At 40.7% G+C, this 23,216-nt stretch overlaps 2 protein-coding genes across 9 annotated transcripts in view; both read left to right on the top strand.

Moving 5' to 3' along the window:
- Nucleotides 1-3,680, top strand: part of trim36 (tripartite motif containing 36) — a 30,858-nt gene extending 27,178 nt beyond the window's left edge. For all 6 annotated transcript variants that reach the window (XM_047329197.1, XM_047329199.1, XM_035639343.2 and 3 more), the window contains one exon: nucleotides 427-3,680. In XM_047329197.1, coding sequence (XP_047185153.1) covers nucleotides 427-796 — 370 coding nt within the window. In that variant the 3' untranslated portion in view covers nucleotides 797-3,680. The remainder of the gene's footprint in view (nucleotides 1-426) is intronic.
- Nucleotides 3,681-5,044: 1,364 nt separating this feature from the next.
- The window catches only part of ccser1 (coiled-coil serine-rich protein 1), a 106,407-nt gene continuing 88,235 nt past the window's right edge, over nucleotides 5,045-23,216 (top strand). The window contains exons 1-5 of one of the 3 annotated variants that reach the window (XM_035639571.2): nucleotides 5,045-5,436; nucleotides 11,730-12,744; nucleotides 13,099-13,519; nucleotides 14,743-14,939; nucleotides 22,359-22,449. In XM_035639571.2, coding sequence (XP_035495464.2) covers nucleotides 11,755-12,744; nucleotides 13,099-13,519; nucleotides 14,743-14,939; nucleotides 22,359-22,449 — 1,699 coding nt within the window. In that variant the 5' untranslated portion in view covers nucleotides 5,045-5,436; nucleotides 11,730-11,754. The remainder of the gene's footprint in view (nucleotides 5,437-11,729; nucleotides 12,745-13,098; nucleotides 13,520-14,742; nucleotides 14,940-22,358; nucleotides 22,450-23,216) is intronic. The other 2 variants (XM_035639569.2, XM_035639570.2) reach the window with 2 other exon arrangements.

Genomic DNA, 23,216 nt, shown 5'->3' with positions numbered 1-23,216 from the left:
TAAACTTTATTTGCCAGCTCTGACTTTTGAATATATTTTGTGCATTGGACTTTTGCTCAGACAAAGCACCATTTTAAGACTTTAGGCTCTGGAAAATTGCAGTGGGCCCTTTTCTCTTTTTTCTGATATTTTATCGGGTAAACGGTTAATTGAGAAAATAATCATCAGATGAATTGATGACGAAAGTAGTCATTATTTGTTCTTTCTTTTCTTCCACTGAAGTTAGCATGCTGACCAGCTGGCCTATTTCAACTGCACCTGCACCGTGATGAACGATTTCAGCCTAAACTCTTTCCACACATACTCGAGAAAGAAATTGGGCAGATTGTCACTGCTTTCTGTTTTTGACTCTGGCTTTGACATAGATTTCAATACATTCACTATAAACGGTAACTCATCCCACCCCTCTCTTTCTTCATTCACCAGATACGACCATGATAGTGGTCATGACAGCGGCAGTGAGGACACGTGCTATGAGCTCTCGCAGCCCTTCACCCTCCTCACACTCGGCATGGGCAAACTCTTCATCCCAAAGGCCTCTTCGTCCGCCTCTGGTTCCACTGCAAACGCCGCGTCCGGAGACCCCGGCAATCGAGTGCTTCCCATGCCGCAGCGCCTTGGGGTGTGTCTAGATTACGATGCATGCCGGGTGTATTTTTACGACGCCGACACCATGAGGTGCCTTTATGAGAGGCAGGTTGATTGCTCAGGAACGATGTATCCAGCCTTCGGCCTCATGGGCAGCGGCAAGGTTCAACTGGAGGAGTTCATCACTGCAAAGAGACTGGCCTTCTGATAATGGGTGGAATATGTTGACGCATTAGGACCTGAATCTGTTTGATTTAAGGCATGTTTTTTTAAGGAAGAGTGGGTTTTTATTTATGATGGAGTACAATCCGGTCCGTTTTTTTTTCGATTTTCAGATGAGGCAGATGAGATCAGGGCCTTTGGTCCTTAACTTGAAAATGGCATCTCTGCCAGAGCCTTGGCATGTATAATGTATGACCCACACATAAGATGACACTGAATATCAGTTTCCACACACAGTGGTCTTGAGAAGTTGGTATAAATGGGAAAGGTCTTCTCTACATACCAAAGTCTCTATCTGTCAATTGTATTTGACCTGTTTTGTTTTTTTTAGTTTTCAGCTACGATCAGCTGTTAATGTGGTGGAATCTTTGTTTTAACTTGAAACGCCTTTGAGGTGACACTTACACTTCCTCTTTTGCCAGGTTTACGTTTCTGGAAATTTTTGCGTGTATTAATTACTCGGTGATCTTTTGTTTCTTTGGCTCACTTCTGTAACTATTTGTCTAAATGTAGCAGCATAGGTTTCGATGTTAGTGGACCTGAGGGAGCCTTGTTACTACTTTGAAGCTAGTGCCTTTCTGCCTTTGTTTTTTTTTTTGTTAGAAAATAGGTCACTTAGTTTGCTCTAGCAAGCATTTATTGGTGTCACTGCACAAGCATAATGGAAATACGTATCAGCATATATACTGTATGTGAGTTTTTACTGTGGGCATAGTTTGATCACAGACATTGGTGTCAAAGTTAAAACAGTTAATATTCATCGCAACTTATCATTTACCTATTTACTCTTGACGTTATCACAAAAAACACTACTTTTTCCTCCTCGTCACAGTTATGTTCCGCAGTTTTTTGCACAGTACGATGAATGATGCCTCGCACTTGATAACCTTTACTATATTCACATTTCCATCACTACCTAGGTTGCGTGTCACTGATGTCGCACTGAAAACCGTTCAGCTTCACTGACACAAACAGGAATCCTTGAGCAGTTCCTTGGATTTAAACACCTCTCACTGTTTGCACTCTCGCATCTGTTGCACTGAATGTGACTTTCAACATCTTTAAAAATGAGAAGATACCAGAATATCGTGTACAGTACTTTTACTCAACTTCACATTGACCGCTTATATCCAAATCTCGTTAGTTCCGGTGCTGACTAAAGTACAACACACAGCTTTGTGGCCTCACAGCCTTTAAACAGTTAAAAAAAAAAACACACCATAATTCAGGTTCTAACAAAAGTGCTATCACGAAACACACTGTTCAATACCTTTTTTACAAAACCACAGTTGACTTGCATTGCAGACACATGTAGTGTAGCATATCAGCATCTTGTTGGCGAGTTAGGCTTTGATTAAAGCAGTTTGGAATTTTAAGAGAGCACGCTAAACGGACGGTTTGCTGGGCGACCACACTTGGTTTTTGTATAGATGTATGTTGTGTATGTGCCTGCACATGGGTTTGTTTGTACATTCATGTATATTTTGATTTCTGGAGGGTTAGGGTAACTGGTGTGTGTGTGTGTGTTTTCTCAGGTTTCTGGCCCTGGTTGGGGCCCAATGCTACCTACCTCTATCTGTCAGGCCTGGAAAACCTTAACTACTGTACCTTTCCTTACAGAAACATCTTTGGTTTTATTTGCAGCTCTGTGCGGAACGGTCTGTTCAACATATCCGCCTCCTTTCTTTTTATGTCGAATAATAAGCTGATCTTTCAAAATGTTTTGTTTTTAACTTCCATGTACATATTAATTCAGAGTATATTATTTTAGTGAAATAAAGTACATATTAAATGTTATTAGGCTGTTTGCTTGTGGACGGAAGATGTTTATCACTATTGGTGGAACTGACTGTAAGCAGAGGTTAACTTGTTCAGCTGCCTTTGTCAAGGGGAGTGTTTTTCAAATGGTAATACCTTTCCCTCATTTTTTTTGTGGTGTTGGTTTGCTTAGATGGTTTAAATGTTTTGTTTGTGGAGTATTGAACAAATCATGGGTTTTCGTCTTTGGTTAAAAGCATTTAATAAATTCATATTTTTTACATTTTGCTTCTCAAAATGAAATGTCAAGTTTCTGTGATGGCGTGCTTATTTTGTTTCTCACACGTTTCTGTCGTCACTCCAATGCCCACATACCTGATTCCTGTTATAAAATTGGACTCTCAACACCTACAATATGTCTGTGCATTTACAGTATGAATTGGTCTCAATGTTTTATTCACAGAATGTAATTAAGGAAATAACAGAAGTGGCTGAATGTTCATTTTTGGTCTTCTATTTAGTTTGTAACACTTGGGGTCACGGCACATTTGTTAAGTAGTAACAGGAACCTGTTAAAGGGTTTGTAATCTCAACAGCTTTTCATTCATGAACTTATCACCAAATAATTTTGCAGGCTGGCTGTCAATCTAATTCCAAGCTAGCACTTTAAAAATCTGTAGCATGTCAGCAACTATATGTGGCTCTGCAGGTGTCCATTATAAATGTGCAATATTATTAAATGGGCTGTAGAATATAACAGTGTAAGATATGAACCTGTTGGGACAATTTGCACTGATTATGGTATATAGTTTTGTTATGGGTTTAAATTGACTTTTACTTGAGACAAATTGAATTCTAAACATGACTTCATGTCTTGTTTTGTCCTCGGTATCACTCAAATCATTTTCTGAGCTCTAAATTAGTTACGGTGCATTTGTCCATTTGTTTTTGTTTTTCCAGAGTATTTGGATGTGGTGTTTAAATGTTGGGTTTCTGTATGTGTAGTATGTTAAGATGTGGAAATACTGTTCTTTGTTCTGATTCCTGGAAATGCTACACTTTTTAATTTGCTGTGGGAATTTCATCAAATAAAACGATTGTTTTTAAATCTATCTTGTCTCTAATCATGGTTCATATATTTGTGCAGTTGTATAGATTACTCATACTGTGACCGTTATTTCTGGCTGTGTCACTTTCTCTCGGCTTTGAGTAACACGCACAGTTTCTCTGTCTCATTAATTATCACCAACAACTCAACTCTCAACAAAACATATGCAGTAACTAAATTTACAACACATTTAAAAGTTGTGGCATGTGCAAATGTACAGGCAGCCCGCTTACACTGGGAAACCTCTAAATAGTAACATGCCAGTAAAGTCGGTCTGTTCTTGCATAGGATTCCCCCCGTTATTCCCTGCAGAATGCATATAGTTGAGAAATGCTGTCTTGCATGCAATATACGTTTGACATGAAGTTTAACCTTTAGTTAAAGTTGAAAAATGTACGCATTCACCCATGCACCTGCAGAAGGATGCTGGGCTGTGGCAGGAGGAGAAAGAAGAGGAGGAGGGACACAACAATGGTCGAGGCCTGTCGTTGCAACGCAGAAGAGATGAAGGAGGAGTCAAGTGCATAGAGTGGCTGCGACCTGTTTGTGCTGCAGCCATTGGCCAGCTGGTGTTCATGTTGGACCCGGAGAAGTTTAAAGCCTGAAGTCTGTCATTAAGGATTTAAGGATGTGAATTGAAACTGTGTAACACATAATATTCTTTTTGTGTTATTTGAATTGCTTGAGTTTACCTTTTACAGAACTTCCTCATGCTGCCTCTGAAATATGTAATTTACTTCCATGACAAAAAATATGTTTTTGTTGGTTGTTGAGCAGTATACTTGGTCAAATTGTCTCCCAGTGTATGGTGGCTTCTCTCTGGGTACTCTGGCTTCGTCCCACAGTCCAAAGACATGCAGATTGGGGTTAGGTTAATTGGAGACTCTAAATTGACCAGGCATTTCCTCTGCATCTTCCACTCAACCCTAGGTATTTTTGTTCGAAAGGTTCAGCTGTTTCTAGAGCTGCAACAGTTAATCGATTAGTAATTGACTACTAAATTAATCGCCAACTTTTGATAGTCGATTAATCGACTCAAATAGTTTTTATGACCAAAGAAAAGTCAGAATTCTCTGGTTTCAGCTTCTTGAATGTGAATATTTTCTGGTTTGTTTGCTCCTCTGTGGAAGTGAACTAAATATCATTGGTGTGCGGACAGAACGATATTTTTCACAATTTAACGGCATTTTTATCGACCAAACAACTAATCGATTAATCGAGAAAACAATCCACAGATGAATCGATTGTGAAAATAATTGTTAGTTGCAGCCCTGGCTGTTTCACAATTAAAAAGGTATCTACAGATGAAAATCCGAGTCAATATGGATTCTCACGGTCGGTGGCAGGCCAGTGGCAGCAAACATTGGCAGCAGCAGCCGGTCAGTGGCTGCGGCACAAACAGCGGCAGCAGCAGCGGCCGCAGTAGCGGCCGCAGGTCAGTGGCTCCTGCGGCTGCCACCGGAAACGCCACATAGGGAGTGGCCGCAGCCACTCTCCTGAGCCGGCCCCCGCAGCGGGAGGAGGCTCCACGTCACTGAGGTGTAGCGTCGGCGTCAGTGCTCCACAAGGTGCTTCCTCACTCGGCGCGGCTCCGGGACCGACTGCACCGGGACAGGAACCCTCTCATGTCGGCGACAACCAGCACGTGTGACCGCACCGCGAACACACACACACACACACACACACACACACACACACACATGAATGTGTGCTGAGCGGTGAGCGGCCTCGGTAGAGACACTGGAGGAATCCACTGAGAGGTAACGCTCGTTCTTTGACGTCAGTGTGTTTGTCCGCTGCCCTGCTAGCTTGTCCGGCCGGAGGAAAGTCGACCGCGGCACTGTGTTTCCTCTGAACACCGGTGACCTTTATTTTTAAAATGTTATTATTTGAAGCGATGAGCTGCATTTAACCGAGACGATACCGTGAGGGAGCGTTGTGTCGCCGGGGTGGGGGGTCACTCGCAGCGGATCGCTGTGGACACAGCTAGCTAGTGAGGGGTGAAGCTCCGCAGGCTCCGCTGCTCGGGTTGACAGTTGTCGGTGTCCCGCCGCTGCTGCTGCCGGGTACATGCATCCGCATCCCCGCACCTCCTCCCATGCAGACTATACGACCTGACGACAGCTATATGGTTAACATGTGCACACGTAGGAAAACAGCTGGGCCCGTTGGTCACGTGTCATAAAAACAACAACACTGTAGGTGACAACATGCTGAGGCCCGTTGGTTGTTGTGATTCTGATGTACTGTAGTGTACTGTAGTGTACTGTAGTGGTACTGTAGTATACTGTAGTGTACTGTAGTGGTACTGTAGTATACTGTAGTGTACTGTAGTGACACTGTAGTGTACTGTAGTGACACTGTAGTGTACTGTGTTGGTACTGTAGTGATACTGTAGTGTACTGTAGTGACACTATTGACACTGTAGTATACTGTACTGGTACTGTACTGGTACTGTAGTGACACTGTAGTATACTGTAGTGACACTGTAGTGTACTGTAGTACACTGTAGTATACTGTAGTGATACTGTACTGGTACTGTAGTGACACTGTAGTGTAATGTAGTGTACTGTAGTGTAATGTAGTGTACTGTAGTGATACTGTAGTGTACTCTAGTGTATTGTAGTGGCACTGTATTGTACTGTAGTGTACTTTAGTGACACTGTAGTGACACTGTAGTGGTACTGTAGTGGTACTGTAGTGTACTGTAGTGATACTGTAGTGTACTCTAGTGTATTGTAGTGGCACTGTATTGTACTGTAGTGTACTTTAGTGACACTGTAGTGACACTGTAGTGGTACTGTAGTGTACTGTAGTGTACTGTAGTGGTACTGTAGTGGCACTGTAGTGGTACTGTAGTGGTACTGTTGTGACACTGTAGTGACACTGTAGTGTACTGTAGTGTACTCTAGTGTACTGTAGTGGCACTGTAGTGTACTGTAGTGTGACACTGTCACTCAGGTGCCACTGGATCAGCAACACTGTGCGATCCACTTCAACTGATTCCCCCAAAAAAGTAAAGGCTACCACCACCCAAAGTGATCAGAGGGGAAACAATCAGAGGATTGATCGATAAGTGGATTGAAAGAGAAACATTTTGATAAGTGATCAATCATTTGAAGTCATTCTTCAAGCAAAACTAGGGTAACCTGCCAAGAGTTTCCTTTTTGATTCCAGGTGAGAATTTGCTGTTTTTTGGGGGGGCTTTTACTTTATAGACACATTTGAGGCTGACACCTTTAGCCCTGCCAAGCTGTGGCTGCAGTTCTTCTGATGTTATGTAGACTAGATATAATAACAACAATAATAATAATAATAATAATAATAATAATAATAATAATAATAATAATAATATTAATAATAATTTTATTTATATAGCACCTTTCAGAGGCAGCTTCACAAAGTGCTTTCACAAAAACATCACACAGACAATTCAAATCGGCATTCCAACAATAAGATGTTTTCCAGGTCACATATATGTGTTTAAAAAAAAGATATGAAAAGACGACATCACATGAAAGCAAGTCTATAGAAATAGGTTTTTAAAAGTGACTTAAAAGAAGGCACTAAGCTACTAATCGATTAACCTACGATAAATAATTATCGTCACATTAATCAATAATTAAGATTTTTGACAGTGGTATCTGCTATAAACTTTTTTCTTTTTCTTTCTTTTTTCTTGCCTGATTACCATATAATTGAAGATAAGTGGTCACAGTCACAGTCACACAGCTGTGTCTGAAAAGCAGGCAGGGATTGTAGTTGCACACTGTGGCCGTCCGAAAGGGGAAGAGAGCCTAAGCCCTACTAGCGGTTTCCACTGTGCTGTGTGTTCTGATCAGTTCCCTTTTGATCACTTTTCATGTCCCCTAAATTTTTATCGTCAAATGCATGCAGAAGTTCTGCAAACTCATCACCATATTCAGATCATATCAGGTTTTTGTTTTTACAGAACATGGACAATTCAGTGTTTCCCCAGTTTCAGTGCTACGACTTGCGGCCTGCTATGAATTCAAACTCTCAGCACTGTGTCAACTTCATCTAATAACACTGTGTACAGCTACTTCAGTGTGTTTACACTTATATAATGTGTTTACCTCATTCTGTCAGGCTTTGCCAGTAGCTTCATCTATTTCTTAACTGACACTGTGTGTATCCCATATCACTGGTTTGTTCATCTATTGGTTATTGGGGTTTGAATGAAGTTCTTTTTTACTCTTTCACAGGATGTTTTGTGCTCGCTCGCGTTTTGTGTATCTGCTTGTGTTTTCTCATGTTGTAGTTCAGCGAGCTCTCGGACACCATCGTTTTTCTTGTCAGCACGTACATTATCCGAATTTGAACCTGATGACGATGTGATGGAACGTATTGGCAGAGGTTTTTTAGTCTTTTGGTTCTTGTTAGTTCAGTGACCCAAAACCAGGTTGGGCGTCATGTGTTTAGAACTGCCATGTTTCTGATCGGCCATATGTGAGAGATTGGATTTTTTAATTTGAATCCCTGGTTAATAATGCAACCTCTTGCTCAAGATACACACACACACAGACAAAACAACTCAAGCCGATTACACAAAGAACGTTAGTTGCATCGATGTACAGTAGGTTACGTCACATTCGTTTTCACCTGGGAATCTGTTTATTGTTGAGCCCGATCGGTATGTCGGTTGGACGATGATATCATGTCTAAATATTTCATTAACAGTGAATATTTGTTTCTGTTTGATCATAATATCCATGTTACCATTATTGTCTGTGTGTAAATTTGTAATTTTAAATGAATCAGCTAAGGTTGTTCAGTGGAACAGTATTTATGCCTCAAGTCAATACAGATGTATATTGTCAAAAATGCTGGGTTACATTGTTTTGATGACATTGGAGCCAGCTACTGTCTTCACCCCACAGGCTGAAACGAATACTTAAACTTACTGAGTCTTTTGAAGAGGTACTATGTTACATTTGAACTAAACAAAAACCAAAAAAATCAATTGGCCATTATCAGTCACCAGCACACTGCAAAAGCATCTGTGAAACATATTTTTTTCAGTTTTCAGTTCCTACTAAGCATTACAGTGTTTGTACCTCATGTGTCTTCCTTTACCTGTAGTCGATTATGGTTACTTTGCATGTAACGTGTGGTTATTGTTGGGAAAAAAAGGATCCCATCAAGAACCTGTTTTATTGGAAACACCCAGTCATTCACTCCCCACACACACACCTTTTATTCTTTCATGTATGAGTGTGAGACTGCCACTGAGATAGGAGGAGGTTGGACCCATTCACTGGCCTTCTGGTATATAAATTTTTCAGAACCAGGCTCCAGGGTGTGTTGATAAGATAACACACACACTACACATCATTTGAAGCAATGAAAGACTTCAAGCAAAGCTGGCTTATTTGGCATATGGTGTGATCATTAGGAGCATGGCGGGGGGGCTTCCCAGAACTCCCTGGAGCTATTGATTTAAAATAAATAAATACCATTACCAACGTATTTTGTGTAGCTTCTGAGAATATCCATTAATGTCCTATTTTTGAAACTGAAAATGGTGCTGTTAGCGCACAATTTTTAATCTGTTGCTTATGGGAAAGTCTTGCGAGGTATTGATTAGACTATAAAGCTTTGGTCTGTAAAGATCAATGAGCGGCTATCTGACGATTTGAAAATCATAACCTGTACAAGAACTGTGATCGAGTCGTAGTGTTCCCGATTGTTGAGAATAAATCTTTCCCGGTGGTAATCAGGCCAAAATCTGTTCAGGGTGTTTCTGATGATCCACAGCATCTTTACGCGAACGGGGCTCACACTGGCATTGTGTTGTTTGCCCACCGGTATTAGCAGCAGTTGGCTGACTGTGAATGTGGGCGGTGGCTGGAAAATGAAATGTGAAAATATTCAGAAAAATGAAGCTGTAGTCTGTAGAAAAACCTGCAGGTGTCTGTGAAGTCTCAGAAATCGTCGCTTGTAGTCCACTGAGACTGAGCTTAGCTTATTTCCATCACTTTTTAAATCCACATTCAAATGAAAGTTGGGCAAACTCAGAGCAAATCAAACTGTGTTTGTATCTATATGACACCGAAGCACCACCACTTACTGTACTGCATTGTTGAGCAAAGGGAAGAGGAACAGAGATGCGGTCGAGTTGTGCCTGTCTGACAATGGTAGTCTTCCTTCTTGTGCAGTGACTAACCAGAGAGGAAGTAGACAACTGGTTTTTGTGCAGTGTTACTTTTCCTCTAACTCTAGCCTGGGCAGGGATCACGTGAGGTAGCCTGCATTTCCTCAGTTATTGATTTTAGAGTGACATAGGTGCATTCTGTATGTACAATATAGAATAGTTGATATGTCCATCAATAGTTGGTCAGTTAAGATAAAGTGAGTATATCTTTGTGTCATTTTGCTTCTCATACGTCCTGAGGCCCATAAGACATGGCTTAAAAGAGTTCTCTTCCCAACTCAGATTAGTAAAGTAAACAACGGAGGTGTTCTCAATCTGCTTTAATCTCTGTCGAATTAGTTGGAGGAGGTTTGTCCCGTCTTAATGAGCAGGTCAGACAACCATGACCTGGTCAAACGTCTGTGTGGTGGTGTGAAAACTAAGCTAAAACTGCCGGTGGCTCATCCGAAAAAAGCAAGTCTCAAATGTGTTTTTCGAAGTGTATCAAGGCTGCGATGATGCAGTTTTAATTCACATTTATATGGATAGCTTAAAGTGTCATCATTTGCCATAATTCCTTTGTTTACTGGCCTCCTCGGCTTTTGACAATTTTTGTTTACCTTTTTTTATACATTTCACTGAAGTAACTCGATATGAAAGTAGGAACCACATCACTGTGTATTAACATCTTGATCAAATCCACTCTCAAGGAGGTGACACTTAATTTCAATAAAGGGTGTTAAGCTTATTACACTGAACTCCTAAAGTAGCTCTCACAGAGAATGCTATGTAAATATTATGGTGACCATGCAGTCTCTCATTGTAGGGAACAATGAAAACGTGAGTACTTATCGAGATGAATGTCTCCCATCAGTTGATAACTCGACACGGGGGAACTTTGGTCAGCTCATACAATGAGTGAGACATTAACCCTGCTGCCTGCAATGCAGTAACTAAGAAGCATGCTTCCTAGTAAGTTGCATTGCTAGTCACGTTTTTGAAATTCAACGGCCGCTACTTTTTTTCAGTTGAGTTTTAACAAGATTGCATGAGGCACATACCTGTTGCCCGATAACCTAGACTTAATTCTAGTTTTGAGTCCAGATGTTGTCCTGAACTTTTCCGGAGGGGCTGTACAGTATGTGTCCACAAATGTCGCTCTAGACTGGAAAATCTCTGGAAAAGTCACGGCCAACGAGTGGGTGGTCTACCCAGGCACCGCACCTCACCTGAAAGTTCTGGACAATCTCCTGCTGTGTTCGTCATACGTGAACGGCAAACTCCGGAAAATGTCCGGACCCAATTTTCCAGAGTTCATGTCTGCAAACAGCTATAGTCTTAGTTTTTGCCCTGTTTGTACATTGTGGTTTCACACAAAATAGTGAGCAGTTTAAGCAGTGCAAACACAAAATGTTTTGGAGAATAGAGTAGACAGAGTGACAGACTGTTTGGTCTGTTACTCTCTTCTACCTCACTCTCTCTTGCTCCCTCTGGCTCAGCTCCTTCTCTTCATGATTTGGCTGTTTTGATTGTAAGATGTGGCATGTTGAAGAGGAGTCAAGCCTCCAGGCTTTATATCTGCAGTAATCACATGCATGGGCATTTCATATTTACATTAGACCACTTTATATGTAAAAAAAAATGGATATTAAGTTATGTTTTGGAATTGTTTGTTTTAAAGAATTTGGATTTTAATGTAATCTAGTCTATAACATAGGGCTTTAGAGGTTTTACATGAGTCACACTTGGGAGCAGATTGCTTGGTCAACGATATAAATGTCACATGTAATTTAAGATTGCTACCCAGATTAAATACTATAAGCAGGCTTTCCTTTGACCATATAGTGTGAACCTTTTTGATTTTCATTCAATGTATATCTGTGTTTGTTTTGCCCTCAGAGTGCCACACTGCCTCAGCTTCTAAATGGGTGAATCGGGCTCTCGCCGCTCCACACTCGTGTCCCGTCTGCCAATCTTCCGCCGCAGCAACAGTAAGAGGCAGGAGTCTCTCCCCTCTTCTCCATCCTCAGGCGGAGTGGAAAATGGTGTCCACACTTCTTCGCCCTCCAGCACCAACTCCAGCTCTGGAAGCACTGGGAAACGCCGGAGTCTTTTCCGCACCCCATCTCTTAGTTTCACTAAACGAAACAGTGATCCCCGTGTCCAGCCAAACAACCTAAACCTCACCCCTCCACTGACACAGGGCACTGACGCAAATGGAAATAACCATCAGTCGATAACGGCATCAGTGTCAACAGGGTTTAGTGATGGTGGTGGACGCCCCAAGTCACGCCACTCCTTTGGATTCGGCAGCCACAGGCAAAAGAAAATCACCCGTTCTCAGACCGAGGATTTTGAGAAAGCGTCCTCTTCCTCCTCCACAGCCAATCGAAATGTCTTTATAAACTGCATTAGCGGCTCAGGGGCCAATGAGGGCGACGACTCCGGGTTCCTCGATGACTACAGCGGTGGCAGTAACAACAAGAAACAGTCGTCACGCCAGAAGAAGCAGCTGCTGCCCAAATCTTTCTCTGCTCACCACCGCTTCTCCCGGTCCTCCGATCACCACAGACCTCCCGAGGTGAACCTGGAACCTCCGAGCTCTACCACTGTCACCCCAGCTGCAGGGGGGCTCACTCCAGGGTCATGGCCCGGCGAGCTGCTAGGCGCCGGTGGTGAGAGCTCACTCCAGTCCCCTATGATATCAGAGGACCGAACAACAGCCATCACCCCGTCAGAGTTCGTCCCCATGACGGAGGATTCTGTATCCGAGGTGGATGCTCTGCCAGCTCCCAGCCCCGGATCTGCTCTAGCCCCGGGACCAGTCTCTGTGCCTGGGCCAGATACTGACACAGCTCCACCTGAACCTCCACCTGCGCCAGAGAGCTTCAGTGTGGCTATATCCACCTCCCAGGTAGTGCCTCCCCCTTTTTTATGCTCTTCACTCTGTCTTTCTGAATCACATCAGGTGCTTTGAAATCAAATGGGTCAGTCAGTATAGACATACATATTAAAAATTGCATGTTATCAGTGCAACATGAGATTCATGATTTTGACATTTGACAAACATTCAAAGTTACCGGAACAACACCTACTTTGTTGTACACCTACAAACAGGAATTTGTAGGTGTACATGCGCAAGTTGCTGCCTGAGGACACAGAGGTCCACTTACTTAATGAAGTGGGTTCCCTTCTCTGTTAAACTGTTAACCTTTAACCCATTCGGTGTTGTTTTTACACATACTCATTAAAATGTCTTTTTCCTCAGGTTTTTTTTACTCCGGCTCAGTCCAGCACTGAAAAGCCCTTACTCCCCGACACCAGCACAGCCAACAACACAGACTATGAATCTGCCATCTCCCTCTCGGAGCCCGAGACAGCTGTGCCCTGCCTACCACTGCAGGAACAATCACTGGAAGAGAGGAAGGAGAGGGAGGAGGAGAGAAGGGAAGCGATGACAGAGGAGTCAGCAGAGCAGAGGAAGGAGGTGGCGGTGGTGAGGAAAGCCGGTAACCTCGCAGAGACCACAAGCGAGAGCGAGGCCTGCGTGGTGCGCAGCGAGGGTTGTCACTCCAACCCGGAGCAAGTGGACAGAAGAGCGAGGAACACGCTCTCGGCGCAAGAAAGAGGAAGCTTCTGCAGCTGCCACGAACCCAGGCCATCTCATTTGAGGAAACCAAAACACACAGGTATACGACTCTTGTGGGAACGCTAGCGGGTAAATCACAGATTTACGTTGTACAGCCCCAGTCACTGATGCACATGTACATGTGTACAGTGGGAGACATACAGACGGACATAAAGTTGGCTTTCATACTTGTTTGACTTTCTTTGGTGATAAGGGCTCCTGGAAATTGTTGACCGGGGTATGTTTTCTCGAAGGCAGGAACTTCTAGCTTTGCAGTGATGATGACGATGCGTAGCTGTTCAGTCCGCTGTACATGAAACCTATTTTTAACTAGTTTCACACATACAGCCTCTCTGTTGACTATGTATATGCTCACGTCATAATTACATTGCATAATATTACATCACATTTTTTTGCTTCAGAGGGTTGTTTGTAACCAAAATTAAACCAAAAGAATAATTACGATGACTAGAAATGTGCAAATGTTTAAAACATTATGAAAATTACAGCTTCAAAATTGTTATGAAACTCTTACAGCCGCTACTGCTTCTCGCAGTAACCCCATCCAGCAACTCTTTACCATATGTGTCATACTGAAAATGTCTTCCTCAGCCAAAGATGTTTTGTTGCCTTCCTCACTTTTTTTTGGTATTTTAGCCAAGACTTATTCAGTAACAAAAAAAATCTCCCTAAATATGCAGCCCATTTCAGTGTTTCCTAACAGTTTCTTTTTTCTAATTATGTCACACTGCGATCAGACACAGAAAAACGTAAGAAAAACTTTGAAAAACCGACTCTTCCAGGACTTGAGATTCCATTCCAGCTCTTAAGGAAAGTTGGCAAATTTCTGGTTTCCAAAACTGCAAATAGTTGTGTTCATTTTTATAGCGTGATTTCAGAAGAACATAGACAGGACAGATTCACACACATACACATACACAGAGTACTGCCCATGAAATCTCACTGTCATTGTACATTTAGATCTTTACAATGTCAGTGTACCGAACCTTAGACCAAACTTGATTGTTACAAAACAGGCATGAATACCATTTGACTGAGAGCAATATGGCGGAAAGGCTTCGTAAAAGGAAGATAGAACTTCATTACAAATGTCAATTGAATAAAAGCTGCTCTGTCAATATTTTATGAAATAGTGCTGACTGCTGCGTATTGGAAATATAATGAAAATATGATTATGTGTCTACTTGTGGGATCACCTTAAATTCATTCTTTTGCTTTTTGTACCTGATGTTCTGCCTATCCGTATTTCTTTCTTTCCTGCAGCCTCTCTGTGTAGCGGCGTCAGTCCCTATCACGGGGTGATGCGGATGGAGAGGCGTCTGCGCTCCTCGTCTGAGGGTGCAGGTGGCCCTCGTGTCCATGGAAACCACAGAGATGCCCCGGGGATGGAGGGATGTGGTCTGCTCAAACACAGAAACAACTCTTCATCATCCAAACTGGGGAGTCTGGTAGGTGTTGAGGTGTGTGTGGTTACACATTCTGTCACAGGCTCTGGGTCGCATTGAATTACCCATCATATCACACTTCCCAGATACTAATGGTGTGTTTAAGAAACATACAGTGTCGTGTGTATATGTAAATTACCCCTTTAAAAGCACACTTGGTGCTGTGTGCTCCAAAGTGAGGTGTGGTGCAGAATAGTTCAGTCGTCCTTTTACTCTTCCTTTAGTGCTTGTGGGTTGGCAATTTGGCTGGTAATGGTTAGCTGAAACAAAAACTAATCTCTTTATTGCTATTCCATCACTACAGGAAGAATCCTGATTGTGAAGGGGTAGAAAAGAGTCAATGCAATTGGCCACAAGTGTAACCGGCTGCTTGCTCACTCCCTTATTATAAACGGTATGATTAGGGTCCTGCCTTATCTCAGCCAATACCCACGTGTGCTGGTGTGCTTCATGCCTCCGGTCATGAAAATACCAGAATTGTTCCAGCACGCCCTGGACACAGAGTGTTCTACTGCGCATTGCAGCTCTTCGATTCACAAACATTTGATCCACACTTGTAATGTAGGATCCTCCTGACATATCTTAAACTTATTTTGACATGTTCAAGCAATTTAATAATTTTTAAAGAGAGCTAAGTGAGAAGTGTCACATGTTAAATGGTGATCTACAATGCTGTAATGGTCACTCCATAACAAAGTGAAACCTCATAACTGAATGTGTCAACCCAGCAATGTACTACTGTATTTGAAACTTAAAAACATATAGACAGTCAGAGTTCTTATTGTTGAAGGCAAAGCCTTGAAATCAAGTATTGCTTGCGTTGATGGAGCAAGTTCTCTGAAAACGTCTTCCATCATTTGTAGGATTTCAATTATATCCTGGCTGTTTGGTTAGTCTAACAAACATTGTTTCTGTTGATGCACGCTGTAGCTCCTTCGTTTCTGGGAATGTGTTGTTATGTATGAGCTGGTTTTCTTACAACAAACAAGGAGGCTCAGTGGGAGGAAAGCTAGTTTGAGTCAGTCCTTTTTTCTCTTTTTTTTAAACCTGGGACTATAGGCTTTCACTGAGAGATTAAATAGGCCAAGGATGTACCTTACTACATACTTTGGAGACTTCATAAGTTCCATGACATACTGTACACTTCACCAAGAGTAGAATAACTTCTTCTTTTCTGGCCCTTCAGGGGTCATGGAGGAAAGGCAGCAGCCTTGGAGTGTTTACTCAATGCCACACTTCGAGCACACGAGCTTCTTCACTGAAAAAAGATATTTGCTTACCAACATAACAAACAAAAAAAATATTTTAATTGGTCACACACAAAGGAGTTAAGTTTGTTCAATTTAAAGTTTTCCATTATCTTCAGTTGTTAAATTTAAGTTAACTTATTCATTTGTGTATGGCCAACTGAAGTAATTGTTTGAAGTTGGAAAACAATTTTCCTTTGTCCGTATTTGTTGGTTGGCAGAAGCCATATGAAGCTAATGAAGAAGGATTGAGAGACACGTGCCCTTGCCCGGGTGTGTTTGCTGTATGTGCAATCCCACCATTTTCAAATCATTACATCTGTTACTTAAATATATAACTAAACTTAGTGAGGGTACGACAAGAGGAACAGAAGGGTCTGCTGATTGTTTGTGTATATATACACTGTGGTGGAGTGTGGTGCCTCTGTGTTAAGGAGACCCGTGTGACAGGGCACCTGTGCAGGGACAGACTAAAACACACCATATGAAACAGTGTGAATGTGAATACGCTTCATTGTTGCTGTGTCATTACAACCCCAGACAGAATCTCATTATCATAAAGCAGTTAAAGATTTGATCTGCAGAGACAAATGACTAAACCTTTTTTTAATTCAGAGTGTGTCTCTTTGCTCGAGCAGTTTGGTGCTCTCGTCCCAGTTTGTTATTGTTATTTTAATATCCCATTGGGAAGCTGTGAGACATTTATTTTACCAGCCTTTTCAGTGTCATTGCTCATAATTTTCTCAATAGCAGCTGTGATGATACTGTGGCAGGCTGACAGTGATTACATTTAATATCAGCTGACAAAAAAAAAAGAACTCACTCAAGACGTTCTTGAGAAATTCTCTCTCATCTCAGCAACGAGTCCAACGACTCCGAATGTGCATTTGTGTTTGTAGTTTGACTGACCTACATGGCAAATCGGTTCAACTTCAATCCTCTTTACTCTGACTGTGCTACTTACGCATATCAACAGTTGCTTGGCAGCCTGCGTGCGAGACACCGTTGTAATGAAGTGTGCCTGTTGTCGTCGTATTCTCCACTCTCTGATCGCTTCCGCCTAAATGCTAGATATCATAAGTGACACTTGTATTAATCATACAGCAGATAAGGATTCACTTCCTCGCCCAGGCAGAATGAGGATGTTGGCAAATATGTTTACTGACGGCTGCTTTTGGCCAAATATCATGTCAAAACTGTAACAAACATCATACACACATAGAATAAAAACGAAAATTTCAAATCTATTAATCTTATCTTTATCTTATTTATTTGCACCAGACACTAGATGTAAAATAGATAGCACTGGTATTATAATTATTATTATTATAATGTGGTTTAAATATGGATTTAAGACATATTTTGACTAATGCAGTTGTTGTAAATGTTATCACTGTAGTAATCATGCTGCATTTACATAGTTGTAAAGTACGTTTACACTAAATGTAAGATATGGACTTCATATTAACATCATTTATTTTATGTGAATACCAGCATGCTCACATGCATATATAATATTTTTTTATAATAGGTAAATGCCCTTATCGGCTTAAGTAGTTTTGTTTAATACATAAAGATGATTATGCCAATTGGTCATAATCTAAATGTGTTGATTTTTAAAGTATTGAATGGTATAGAGGCTAATAACATGGTATTTGGACCTGGAAATAATGGAGTCGATAGTCAATTAGGGGCTCATTAGCTGTCAGAGATGAACTGAAGAAGTTTCTTTTAAATCACCCACAGTTATGAGGCTAAACGGTCCAAAGACTGTCCTTTATATCGTATCTTTTGCTTTGTCTTATTTTTAAAATGACTGAAGTCCGGCCAGCTAGCTCATGAAACTTGAATGAAATTCTCCAACTTTAATAGTCATATGGTAATGTGTGGCAATAACTTCATGCAGTACTTGTTCCAGTGCAGGGGTGGGGAAGTTTTTTCTATCAAGGGCCATTTAAAATTTTTCCAACATCCTTCATGGGCCATACTAAATTATTGAACATGCATATTAGACTAACCTCTCTAATTCGATAGCCGGTACAGCTTCTCTCTGGCGAGAGGCATCTGATGTCACATGGTCGTGATGATGATGCCACTCATTGCTATTTTTTAACAACAAATCCTTGAAAGTGCCATGCATGGCTGCAAAGACAGAAATTTTCTCCTAAAGAGAAAAACTTTATCATCATCATCATGTGCCATATCAATAATCTGCTCAGCGACGGTTCTTCAAGACAGTCACACATGTTGTAGCAGTTTTTACTTAGTTTGATTCTAGCAGCGGCAGCAAGGGCCTGGACTGTTAACTGCACCAAAGAGCTCTAACTTTATCCAGGAGCATTTGTTTTTCTTGAATCTCATCCAGCATGTAGCATGTTTCCAGCTGATCAGCAATTCGTATCATTGTTTCTTGACAGTCAACATGATGACTTGTTGTCAGGCCACCTTACAGCAATCTGTGTGTTTCATTCACACTGACTGTGACCTGAGAGACATTGAGCCTGAGGGGACCGACCTGAAGGACTACAGTTTTATGTTCTTTTCTTTTTATCGCAAAAAAAAAATAATTGCTGTCATGAGAAATTTGTTGTATTAATAGGTTGCTTTTAACTCTTGGATATTGCATTTTTTGGCCTGGAGGCAGGAGTTTTCCCAACCTTATTCTAGTGTTCACTCCCTCTTATCTCTGCCTCTACTTAGTTCAGTTTACCTTTGCTGCTCAAACCATTTACATATCATTGAAGTGTAATTCTGTATAACATTTTTTTGTGACCACTGTGAACAGCAATAGAGAACTGCTCTCATGTTAGATCTGGCATCTGATCATTGCAGAAAAACCAACAGGTGTAGTACTAACAAATAACAAATAATGGTACGTCCCACTGAAGGTGCTTTCAGGCCGTGTTTTGCTAGGAAATATGTACCTGCATGATGTGACAATAGGCAGGCAGGACTGGAAATACTGCGGGTATTTTATTGACGACTTGCTTTTTTTTGCAATCAAAATGTCTGCTGTCATAAAGCTCCCTAGACACACAGATGCCCTCATATCTACCCTTGTCACTGAGACTGCATATTATACATGCCAGTTGAAGGTATCTCACTCTTAAGATATGACTTAAGTTATATTTTCTGCCTCAGCAGCCTCAGCCACAAAATATTCTAATAGTTGTAAACCCCTAAAATGCATAACAGGAATCCTGTGCAGAAATATGTTCCCTAAATTTATGGCCATGATGAAAATATGGATTCAGATGCTGACAAAGACGACGTTGTAAAGCACTGGAATCTAATATTTGTCTTCCTTGAATTATAAATGTCACTGCTTGTTGAATGTGAAAATTATTTTTTTGCTTTGCTCTGGGATGACTGATTATTCTGTATCGATAAGAGCAGATAAAATTAGCTGATGTAATTGAGATTTTGTGAGTAAAAATCAGATTCTTTTTATTCATCGGACAGATTTCCCTTTTGACTGGACCTTCAATCCTTTATTCCCCCAGGCCACATTGTAAACACAACTGACTGTGAAGTGTCTGCTCAGACAGAATGAAAGCAATTTGTTAGTCCATATAGTTTCCATTTGCCCGAAGCAATAATACCTTGGTGCAAAGCAGTAATCCCTCTCCCTTGATCTTAATGCATTTACCACCCCTAAGCACTGAATAAATGTAATTCCATAGTGTTTGTCATAGACTGAGATCAGAGACCAGTGGCTTTCGATGGTCAGAAAGAACCTTTTGCTTTCTCTTATCCATGCTTTGTCTTTCTGCTTAGCAGTTAAGATATGGAGCCGTCATTAAATGAGAAGGAAATCTAATATTATCTCCATCAACTCAAGGATTATACTCACTCAAATCACATAAATGAGGTAAAAGGGTGACATCTCTGGCTCGTAAAATCATATTAACACATTTCTGTGGTTAGAGGGGCACATTCAAATGGGTAATTTAGCTTCAAATGAAGTCTGTGTGCAGTAATATCACACAGTATTGGGTCTTCAATTCTTATCCAATACTGTTTAGCTATCAACTTTAATGCCTAAAATTTAGTCTTTTGTTCAGTCGCATTGCCCTGAAATGCATTATGGTCTTTTTCAGATTTTTACTGCACTGGGCAGCACAGTAACACGGTAATGGTACGTGTTCATACACAGACCACAGTGGCTTCATATAGGTGTGGCCTTGAGGAGCATTTAGTGTTGGGAAATTCTTCTCACTTTCCCTCTCTCTTTCTCTCTCACACGCACAAGCACACACACGCATGGAGAGATGTGTGGTTGAACATTGAGGTAAATCATTAGGCGTAGGGGATCAATACAGAGCATGGCTGTTTGGTTCTTTATGTTCGAACAACAGTAATGCGAGCTGAACACAGTTTGTTATTGGATTTTTTGTATCCATGAGACCAGTACATAGTACATTTTTTGGGCACTTAATGTTTCCCCTTTTTTTCATTCCATTTTTCTGAAAGGTTCTGGAAGGCTGTAGTAAGCATCAACCACTTATTTTCCCTTTGAAAAACGGTTATTTCAGGTAATAAAGTTTCATCGGAAATGGTTCTAAGCACTTTTCGTAGTGAATAATTTGTTATTTGGCCTTGTAGGGTTATCAGACTGGTGAGATTTGCAGCATCAGTACAATTCAATATAGTGTATGAGATTAAAAAATACAACTTTGTGGTGGTCATTATATTTTTTTCTAATAGCCCACCCCATGGTATACTATAAAAATCAAATATGCTTAATTATTTTTGCACATTTTTGTGCATTTTTGGGTCCAGACTAATTAGACAGAAAATCAGCATGTTCGCAGTGAAGCTCACGTCGGCAGTTGGAGGTTCTTCACTTCGCATTTGTGTGTGTGTGTGTGTGTGTGTGTGTGTGTGTGTGTAAAAGGAACAACTAAAGGAAAAGAAACCTGTTAATGGACATGCATGATAATACCTACAAGTTGTCTGGTTAAACTTAGTGGTATTCGGTCTTCTTTTTTTTTACTAATTAAGTTCCCTGATACATTAATTCCCATATAGCTACAGTAATTATATTTTCTAATATGCTTGGCTAAGTTGTCTTTAATCAATTTATTTGCCACCATTTATTCTTTTAGCAACTTTTTTGGCAACTGAGACTTTTCCTTTCATCACCATCAGATGGCAGCCTTGACTTTTGAAACACAACTGAACCGAAAGGCAACATCATCCCCCTGCATCATTATAACCTCATAATATCATCTGAGCATTTACTGAAACATTACAAGTCATTATCAAGGGATGCTGCATTACTCACCACGTTTCCCCCCCGCTATATTTTATTTGACACAAGGATTGGGAAAATGTCATCAGTCATTACTAAAATTGAAAAGCCTCGCAACAAATATTAAAACTATAATGTGAGTGGGGACACAATGATAAATCAGGGGCAACCCAGCACCGAGAAAGGTTTGTTAAACATTGATTTTCAAACTTATCAAAGATTTTGGAGAAATCTTTCACTGATTTGAAATATGTTACACACACTGTACATTTCCTTTTCTTTTTAATATATTTTTTGGAGTGGTCATTGCACTATCTGTTTGACATTACATGTCATGCAGGCTGAAAGGGGGGAAAAAGGTAAAGGCAGGTTGACAAGCAGTGATACTTCCACCTTTGATATGACAAAGCATATAACAGGAGCAATTATGTGTTTGTCATAACTTTATTGTGGCTTTGTGCTATTGGCTCATCATGATTTCCTGTTTCCTTTACCTAAAAGTGTGTTATTTTGCAATTACACTATTATGTGTGTAATTACATTCAGTGAATTCAGTTGCATTTATTTTTATTTTTTACAAGTGAACTCCGAAGAACACAAGCTAATGTTGAGTATTTAGCTTGATTCCCACATAACAAGCTTGGGTGCAATGATGGGACTAGAGAATCTTTCAGAACCTGAATTACTTTGAAGGTAATAATGCTGTAATGTCATATCTTTTTGTTTTTCCTCCTCAGGGTTTAAAGAAATTATTGGATTAATGAGTATGTAGTTAGTATTGTATTAAAACGGTTCATCATAATCACAGAACGGCATATAACGTTATATCATATATTGTAATATATTAGTCATACTTTTAAGAACATAAAACTTTATCTGATTTATGTAAATTGTAAAGTTTATGTGTGTGAGTTTTTGCTTCTTTCTCCTCAGGATGTATTGAACAACCTGGGCTCCTCAGAGCTCGATGAAGATGATCTAATGTTAGATCTGGACCTCTCTGACGATCAGAGACATCGGCATGGTAACTCCTACTGCATAACATCTGCATCTCTACACGGAGCTCTGAGTGACAAGTGTGTGGGTGAAGCATACATCAGGCTGTCACATTTGAGTGTATCGTGCTGTTTTCTGCATCTACACTTATGCACTGGTACTGATGGGACAATTACTACCATTCTATAGGCGTAGGGTTAAAGTCAAATGCAGAATTTAACAATATATATAAATATATATATATATATTTAATATTTTAAGTAATTATTAACAAAGTCCCTGGATATCTGATCCTCGGAAATAGAAAAGTTTTCTTTAACTAAACAAAGCATTAAAATTAGAGAAAGAGAGAGAGAATCTGTCACATACAAACTCGTGCCTTATCTTTCCCTCCCTCCATTGAAGTGAATGTCTGCTCATATTTTCCTCATTGCATTGTCACGGATTTCCCCCTTTCTTTCTTTTCCTCCTGTCAGCCCCCCCCTCTCTCCGTTTCTCTTTTTCCTCATTAGACCCCCTCTATTCCATCACCTTAAATCATGGAACCAGTACTCTCCCTGGTTCTTTCAACATGTGCCATGACTTTGATGTAGCTGCCTCATTTACAGCGATTTATCTCCTTTGTTGTTTTGCATTTCAGTCACACTCCTCCTGAAATGCCTCATGGTTGAAAAGTGACTGTCAGAGGAGAATTATTGCTCATGCTCTGCCACAGTGCAGCGTGGAGCTGCCAAAAACAGTAACCCCGGCTTCCTTTTATATAACACATTAGGACACTGATATATTAAATGAGGG

This window comes from Scophthalmus maximus, chromosome 19 (assembly GCF_022379125.1).
Source record: "Scophthalmus maximus strain ysfricsl-2021 chromosome 19, ASM2237912v1, whole genome shotgun sequence".
In the NCBI taxonomy this organism is placed as follows: Eukaryota; Metazoa; Chordata; class Actinopteri; order Pleuronectiformes; family Scophthalmidae; genus Scophthalmus; species Scophthalmus maximus.
The sequence above is the reverse complement of the archived record's forward strand: the minus strand, read 5'-3'. Positions and strand labels throughout refer to the sequence as shown.